Raw genomic sequence first — 8,850 nt, 5'->3', positions numbered from 1 at the left:
ATGATATAAGGTGTCTGGTGATGAGGTTTGGAAGCAGAGCTGAAACAATTTGTTACATAAAAATCATAAAATAATCAGCAGCCCATCGATTGTTTAAGACATTTTTCTAGACTGACAAAATTTACAGGTTCCAGCCTCTCAAATGTGAAGATATCCAGCTTCAATTTGTCTTTTGTGAAAACAAGATTTTGAGTCTTTTGGTTTTAAATGGTGTCATTTAAAATAATCCTTATAAAAACAAACAGAACAGAAAAGCTGCAAATGCTCACATTTGAGAAGCTGGAACCAAAGAATGAGTGATGCCTCTGCTTGAAAAAAATGGCACAAAAACTTGTTAAGAATAAATAAATATTGAGCCACATGTGCAACGGTCAGCCAGTTATCTTAGCTTAGCATAAAAACTGTAAACAGGGGCCACAGCTCTGCCCATAGATTAAAAACTCTTCCACCAGCACCTCTAAAACTTAACCTGCTGTCAATCACTGAGGCTACCTCCTGCCTCCAGTCTTTATGCTGAGCTAAGCTAATCACAACCTGGCCTGGCTTTAGCTTCATCTTAAATGGTCATCAAACCTTCAAGAAGTGTTAGAGGTTATTTGTCATTGATGATTCAAACATCAGAGCAGCGGTGATGTGACAAATGACACTGAATATTAAAAAAACTACCTGTATTGCAGAGATTCCCGTAAAACTGTGACTGGGCCTTTGAGTTATCCAGATGACTTAAAATGTGGACGCACCTCAAGTCTGGAACCCGGGCTCATGGAAAAAGACTTTTCCAGGTAATTCACCTGCACACACTACAAACCACCGTTATGTTGGCCACTCTGTGCAGGAAATACACCTCATCTTACAGTAGGAAGAGTTCAGGAGTTTATTACACTCGAGGCATGCATGTAACGATTTCTCAAACGCTCCTGGACAGCTGCCTTTGCCTCCACGCAGCGCAGATGGGCAGCAAGCCAGAGGAGGTGAAAGCAACCGTAAAGGTGGCAGTCAGAGGCGGTTAATCAAGCACTAGATGGAGTACAGCCTGAATGGGAGCAAACAAAAAGCAGCAGAGACTGGAATGCGAAATTACAGGTTGTCACGTTCTGTCCGCGTGAAAATTTACAGCTCGGCATCAGCAATACAAAACAAACTGCAGGAGCTGCATTATGCAACAACTCATACAGATGCAACAAAAGAGGCGCTTTCTGCGACTGCATGTGTGCAATTATCTTGTGTTATTCACGGTTTGGGTTGTGTTTGTTGAGCTGGGGACAGAGGACAAAGCTCTTAGTCTGCAAATGTTCCATGGAAGAAGATTGTCGAGCGAATCTCAAATGTCTCACAGAAATCATGGGAATCGTTTGACATCATTCTCGTTAGGGACAGACTGGAGGATGGATGCCAGATGTCTGAGTGACTGTTCCTCGGCCTTCAGTCCTTTCTCCGTGGACCAAACTGTGTTGTGCAGGCAGAGTTAATGAACAGTGCGCTGCATCTACTCGAGAAATAAATGAGCTATTCAAGAGAGCTTCTCAGTCGATGTGAAAGCTTGCCAAGCTTGTTTTATTGGCACACTCGTTTATCAAAAGGCCAACACAAGGTGAAGTAAAGGTGAACGGAGAAGCTTCCTGGAGGGAGGCAGGCCAGTCTGAAATGAATAAATGTCTTACGTAGATCCACTGGTCATGTTTTGAGTTAGCTTACTTCTTCGAGTTGTAGAACAGCCTTTATGGGTGATATGCTTGAACAAAGTTGCTTTATGTCTTCACAGAAACAGAAACTCCATGCTGACATATATTTACATCGTTTGTAAATCCATAAACTCCCCCTCTTCTATTTCGGCAGCCAAATGAATTTTGAAGTGACGGTCGATGCCAAAGTGGAATAGACAAATGTGTCACAGCCAAATGAATAAAACCAGCATGTGGTAGAAGGCTGGTGTACAATTCAGTCCCTAATTAGCGAGGGCTTAATTAGCTTGGACTGGATAGGAGAAAATGAATGGCATTTATTTTAAGAGCTCTTTACAAAGGCACTCACTGCGAGGAGCAGAAACCCCTTATTATGCAAGTGCAACACACGGCGCTTGACAGTGCATAAGCTAGCGTCGAGAAGAAAGAGCCATACGGCGTCGTGCATTTTCAAAGGCCAGTTCAGAGTGGAGCATGCAGGCACGTGGCCGATCTGCACACTCAGAGGGGGGAGCAGTCACTCTTCCAGTGACACTGCAGCATGTTTTTATATATACTGCACTGTCCTTTTCAGGAGGACGTTTTGAGGCAGTTTGCTGCACATTTACCCACAAAGCCTTGTGAGTAATATTGTGAGTGTGTGAGGACAGAGGGCTGTCAGCCTGAGAACATGCTAATGAGGTCAGTGAGATAGACCAGTGCTGCGGTTTAGACTCCCTGAGCGAACCTAAGAGGAAATGGCACACTAAACTGCAATTTGTGGTTGAGTGGGTCATAAAAACCGTCCTACCTTCTGGCTAATTTGTCACACGTTGTCCTTTACCTCCCACACATTCAACCAAACCCCCTGATTCTAAATTAAAGCTGCAGGAACTATGAGTTACTAACACTTTGTTGCTCAAAATCTAGAACTTCTCCATATAAATATCACGGGATATTTGGTTTTCAGTGTCAAAGAGTTGCATTTATGTATCTTGAAATGTGACCTTGCTCTCAATTCTACATGAATGTGACCATGTTTTACCACAAACACCTGAGAAAACCATGTATTGCTCAAGAAAAGCTGTGGGAAAAGCTTTTTAAGCCTCGTAAAGCTGCAAGAAATGAAAAATCAAAGCTATTTTCACAGCTTTTCAAGCCCTCAGCTAAAATATGAATATTTTCTATGACTTATCATGGCTTGAGATAATTGTTCCAGTAATGCAGACACATGCAGTGTGAAGGAATACAATTCAGATTTGACAAAATGTGTAACAAGTTCTAGCTTTTCTCCGAGGCTGGTGCAATACACTCTGATTTGGAGTGATTTTCTGAAGAGGCAGTTTCATTGTTCAATTACTTTTGAGTTATGGCTGAAGTAGCACAGTCACGCCCTTGTTAGCCGGCAGTGGGGCTGTCACCTCGCAGGCCATCAAGCGGCCCAGTGAAGCGGAGGCTGGAACAGCGTGTCCCAAAACAGCACCATCAACATCGACAGTTAGAACAGACACTTGGCTTTTGTTCAGCAAATCACTGTCGTGGACACTGACTGGACAAGCCGATTCAGTGTCACCACCTGACCTAAAATCCCATCCCACGCCCTGCTGATACTGTCCCCAATTTGGTGAAACACTCTTGCTTGTCCTGTTATTGAAAGAAATCAAATAACGCGATAAAAGGCGAATGTTTTAATCATTCCACTTTTTTTTCTCTCTGACTAAACATTCAGCGTGAACCTTTATGTTAATATCCAGTGTTGGAGCAGCCAAGGTGAGGGGGTTTGTGATGAAATCAAACAGCTAAAGTTCAATATGTATTTGACTCTATTGCCCCCTGTTGTTCAATTGTAGTAACAGCAATTTTTCCCGAAGCTGACCCACAAAAACTACAGTTATTCTGACAACAAAATATATAAGATGCTCCTGTTTACTGTCCACCGACTGTTGACGCCTGTGACGACTCCAGCTGCCTCTTGAGTTCAGCCACTTGTCTCTCCATGTGGAAGATGTCGTCAGACATTTGCCTAAAACAGACACAGCTTAGGAGCATTCCATTTGTGGAACGTTGTGGTCTCCAGGGTGGAACATTCAATTATTTTCTCGTCTAATTAATGTGAAAATTTGATCAATCCTATTTTAAATGGATCAAAAACAACAAAATGTGTTACTTATATTATGCTTTTAGCCGGATTTGGTCACATGTCCACATTAATGGGACTTCCTATCCCAAAGTGTCCAGAAGCGCTTCTTAGTTGTTTAAAGATGGATGGTGTCATCACAAGTGCTGTATTTGCATTTCTGATTACCTGTGGGCAGCCTGGGCCCTGCTGAGCTGGCAGTGGAGGCGCTTGACGATGGCTTCATAGCGCCTGTTCTGGATCTGGAAACATAAAGATTTTCAATATATACATAGAAATTAGAGCCATGTTGCTCTAGTTAATTGCAACATTTCAATTTTTAAAGGAAAAATGGCAGAAATTGACTGACTCCAGCTTCTCAAATGTGACAATTTTCTGGTTTTCATGCTCTTCTGTGATAATAAACATACAATATCTGAATCTAAACAGGAAGTTGATTCATGGAGGAAAATAGTAGTTGCAGCCTGATTGTAAATAATGAATAAATTCCCAACTTCTCTTTGCCAAACCTCAATGTCTTTCTTTATCTGGGTTTGAGTTTCAAACTCTTTTCGCAGTTGCTGTTTCCTCTCAGCTGTCGTCTTCCTCATCAGAGAAATTTCCCCCTGCAGAGCATCAATCTCTCTCTGCAGAACATTGACCGAAAAACAAACAACATGATCTACGAAGTTTCAAAATGTCCCTATCATTCACCATCAACTAGATCATTTTCTCCACCTTGGCCATCTGCACTGTGTTTCCATTTGGATTCTCCAAATCTCCCCTCAGCTCCTCTTTCTTTTGTGCCAGCATCCTGACCAGTGCTCTCTTCTCCTCCAGAACTTTATGGGCCTCCGTCTGGCTCGCCACATTCAAAACGGCTGCTCTGTGGCCCTCCATCTTTGTTCTGTAAGCACTGAACCGCGCCAGTGCCATGCGAGCATTCTCCTCTTCCTCGCTTATAGCGATCTGGAGCTCCGTGTTCTCCTTGCTGATGGATGCACAGCGATCATACAGGACTTTGGCCTGCCGCTCCAGGTGCTCCATCTCGCCCTCCAGCAGTAGGATTTCTCTCACTTTGGATCTCAGCTCCCGCTCTGCCATCTCTCCTTTCTTCTCAACATCTGAAAGAGTTTCCTGGAAAAGGAGCATGACATCCAAACCAGTGTCTAATCCCCTGAAGTACATTTTTAAGATGCAAAGGCTTTATAATAAGCAAGTAGATGAAACATACATGGGGCTCTTTAAGAGAATAGTCAGACTTGCTCAATGAATGTTAAATAAAATTGGATTTCTAATAATTGATTGCCATCTATTGTAGTATGTATCTGCTGTATTCTGAGAAACACTTCTTATACTGTATAGTTTAATGCCAGAAAGTGCATAATGGAGATACTTTGTGTTAGCTTTATCTAAGGTAATTTAGCTTGTTTGAAGGTGAACCTGCAGGGAGCTGAAGGACTTCTGTTTCTCTTTCAGGGCCTCAGTCTGAGCATAGCCATGTTGACTGATATCCTCCACCATCTTGGTTAATGAAAACCCAGGTTTCTCCTCTGTTCCTGGGAGACAGTGGATGAAAGTGTGCTAAAGTTTCTGTTAAATTAGCTAAGAATTTTGATCTTGCTCGCAGTATTTTCAAGTGTCATCTTTGAATTTTGGCAGTTTGATGTAGGTTAGACACCCAGACCACATGACCAAATGTTAGGGCTTTAAAGATGTAGCTAAGCTAACTCATATCTAATTGATGTGTACAGTTACAGTTAAACGAGCACAGTTCAAAGCATAAGAACAGGTCAAAGGTGAGTGAACACTGGCTAATACTGGGCTAACAAAGCTAGCTAAAAATTTGTTAAATTTGCCTTCCATATACTCAGCTGCTTAAACACAATTTTATTTATTTATTTACTGTTAATAAGGCTGTTTAATGTTAGTTAATACCATCTTACCATTTTCACGGGGTCCACAGCTTGACATTTTGACAGCAGTTACTACAGCTCACCAATATTTACTTAAAGCTAAATATCAAAACACTAGCCAAAACTACATTATGCTAGGCATCAGACTTAAGCTAGTTAGCCACCGTTTTAAAGTAGCTGATGTCGAAATGTCAAACTTTGGAGCTAGTGAAGGTGTTCACTGAGATTATATTTTTTCTTAAACTTAATTATTGACAAAACATAAATTAATAAAAAATGACTTTTAAGTGTTAAGCAACTAAGCCTATGTAGAACAATAACATATTATCTTTGTTAGCCAATTATTAGCCCTACTGCCGTCTCGGTGAAACTACAGTTCCCAGAGTTCGCGTCATCTCTTCGACCTCTTTTCACAAACTACATCCGGTGTTTCATCCGGGTAGCATTACTTACAGTAGCAATGATCTTTGACAGTTGTAAACACTTGAACAACACGTGTGAAGATTGTTTTGCCTTACTCGTTGCTCTGTAAATGTAGTGAAATGCTCGCTAATCGCTGGTTTCAGCTGTGCTCTTTGTGTAGCCGTGTAGTTTATAGCACCAGAGGAAGACGAAGAGCAGGATGGAGGACACTGACAGGACACAGCAATCTGAAATGTGCTACCTTCACAGAGGTGCAGCACTGGGGTACAGCAGCACCAAAACGCTTCTGTCACAGCGATTTGGGGGACTTGTACAAGACTGAGTCTGTTCAGAGATATATTCAGCAGCTCATGGAGGAGCACAGAGAGCTTAGTGAGAAGCTGCAGCATGCATACCTCAGCGAGTCAGACAGGAAAGGGCTCATAAAGAGACACACAGAGCTGCTGCCTCTCGCAAATGTGTTCGAGAGGCTGGAACAAGCCCTGAAAGACCTTGAGGAAGTCCGTTCACTTCTGCAGAGTGAGTGGCTTTTTTTTTTTTTTTAATTCTTGTACTTCTGTTGGTAACACTTGTCACAACATAAAGATAAAGTGGTGTAATTCTTTGGAAGTGATACAGGAAGTAATGTATTTAACATAACAGCATTCATGTCTTTTATTATTTTGAGTACAGAAACCTTCTGTTTTCCCCTGACTTGCAGGTTCAGCTGGTACCAAAGATGAAGACGAGCAACTGACCCAGCTGCTGAAAGAGGAGGACGCACAAATGTCGCGCAAGATTTTAGCCCTGAGAAAAGATGTAAGGACACAAAGGTATGATCACATATGTGCAGAAATGTGTTAAAGAACATTTTATGCTCATGACTGCGCTTCTTTCTCTCCAGCTGATGAAGACTCTTGTGCCCCCTGACCCTCTTGACTCCAGTAATATTCTGCTGGAGGTCGTATCAGGACGAACAACAGGAGGTATGAACGGATGCAAACAGGCTTTTTCTCCACCAGATGTAAACTAATCAGTATAAAAATGAGTATGTTTTCTAAATATGTGTGAATGTGCTTTCAGGTGACATCTGTCAGCAGTTCACCAGAGAAATGTTTGACATGTACCAGGGTTTTGCCTCTTACAAGAACTGGGACTTTGAGGTTTTCAACTACACACTTGCTGACTACGGTCAGTCACTGATTGATTGATTTGTTTCTGTACTATTAGACTCGGAAAGAAAATCCAAAACGTAGCATTTTGAAGTGAAAACACTTAATCTAACATGGTTCCAAGTGTGAGAGAGTCATGACTCTGAGGTTTCTAGTTTGCTGCTTACTTCTGCCATCAGAACAGAGCCGTTCTTAATGTTTTGAGCTTCATCTGCGCTTATATTGCCGTGACACATCTGCATGGTGGCTTGCAGGTGGTTTGCACCATGCAGCCGTTAGAATAGCCGGGGAGAATGTGTACAGACATCTGAAGCATGAAGGGGGAACACACCGGGTGCAGAGGATCCCTGAGGTGGGCCTCTCCTCCAGGATGCAGCGTATCCACACGGGAACCATGACTGTCATTATCCTGCCTCAGCCGGTGGAGGTACGCTCTCCTGTTTGCTCTTCGTTATCTGCTTCTTCATCAGTATAGTATGATTCAAAAGTCTGTCTTTGTGTCTTGTGTTCACAGTTTGACGTCCACATTGATCCAAAGGATCTTCGCATTGACACATTCAGATCTCGAGGTGCGGGGGGTCAAAGCGTCAACACAACCGACAGCGCAGTGCGCATCGTTCATCTTCCCACCGGTAAAATGCGCCACAGCAGTTCTGGAGCTGCTCCGCTTTGATTTCACACGAACACCAGGCCTTGTTGCCATCATCATCATGGTTGTCTTAACAGGTGTAACTGCTGAGTGTCAGCAGACTCGCTCTCAGCTGCAAAACAGAGACACCGCCATGAGAGTGCTGAAGACCAGACTCTACCAGAGCATGATGGGTAAAGAGACGGAGAATAGGCAAACAGCACGGAAGCAGCAGGTGAGCGAACTCCTCTCGCAGGGACACACTTATGTCAGGAAAACGTGTACTGTCCTTTTTAACTGTGTCTTTTTTCCTATCTGTTTACTCCCATGTCGCTAACGGCAGGTGGGCAGTCAGAGAGGATTCGGACCTACAACTTCAGCCAGGATCGTGTCACGGACCACAGGACTGGATACGTTACAAGAGACATTAAGGTAAAACGTTAAACAAGTGTCAGTGGGCCTCCAGCCTCTGTGTGAAACATCAGAAACTTAAATCTGTGAGCCTTTCTTGTCATTTTCCTGTCACTTTATTGCCTTTTCAGTCGGGTTTGTTTGGTCCCAACTCTTTCTGGTTCTGGTCCATGTGTAGGAGTTCATGAGAGGAGGGGAGGATCTCAACGATCTGATCTGTGACCTCCTTCAACACGCAGAGATGGAGGCTCTTCTGGAGGTCGTGGAGAGCAGCAGGCACAGCAAACCACCTCAGTCTGGACAATCTGCAGACACCCACCAGTTAGTGCACTGAACATACAGCACGTCATTTGGTGGAGGCGTTTGTCCAACGTGTCCTCCAATAATTTGACTGCATGCCAGTCAAACACTAAGAGGTATTATTTTTGTAATAAAATATTAAATTAAGTGTTTTGTGTCATGGCAGTTCCCTAAATAATGCTACAAGTCATATTTATTTCTAAATGAATAGTTAGAAGTTGTACATATCTACTAAAAATGATAA

General features: G+C 42.8%; 2 protein-coding genes across 2 annotated transcripts; one reads left to right on the top strand and one right to left on the bottom strand.

The window, feature by feature from the left end:
- Positions 1-3,587: 3,587 nt before the first annotated feature.
- On the bottom strand, positions 3,588-5,301 carry ccdc122 (coiled-coil domain containing 122). The gene is made up of 5 exons (XM_076722986.1): positions 5,221-5,301; positions 4,516-4,914; positions 4,308-4,424; positions 3,967-4,040; positions 3,588-3,684 (listed from the first exon to the last, which is right to left on the bottom strand). The coding sequence occupies exons 1-5, from the start codon at positions 5,299-5,301 to the stop codon at positions 3,588-3,590; spliced, it is 768 nt and encodes a 255-aa protein (XP_076579101.1).
- An 820-nt stretch (positions 5,302-6,121) lies between these two features.
- On the top strand, positions 6,122-8,746 carry mtrf1 (mitochondrial translational release factor 1). The gene is made up of 9 exons (XM_076723940.1): positions 6,122-6,635; positions 6,817-6,914; positions 7,000-7,081; positions 7,179-7,286; positions 7,522-7,694; positions 7,782-7,899; positions 7,994-8,130; positions 8,239-8,327; positions 8,485-8,746. Exons 1-9 carry the CDS (start codon positions 6,236-6,238, stop codon positions 8,492-8,494), a joined length of 1,215 nt encoding a protein of 404 aa, XP_076580055.1. The 5' UTR covers positions 6,122-6,235; the 3' UTR covers positions 8,495-8,746.
- The last annotated feature ends 104 nt before the right edge of the window (positions 8,747-8,850 follow it).

Source organism: Chaetodon auriga, chromosome 23, assembly GCF_051107435.1.
Source record: "Chaetodon auriga isolate fChaAug3 chromosome 23, fChaAug3.hap1, whole genome shotgun sequence".
Classification (NCBI taxonomy): domain Eukaryota; kingdom Metazoa; phylum Chordata; class Actinopteri; order Chaetodontiformes; family Chaetodontidae; genus Chaetodon; species Chaetodon auriga.
This window is presented reverse-complemented; position numbering and strand designations above follow the sequence as displayed.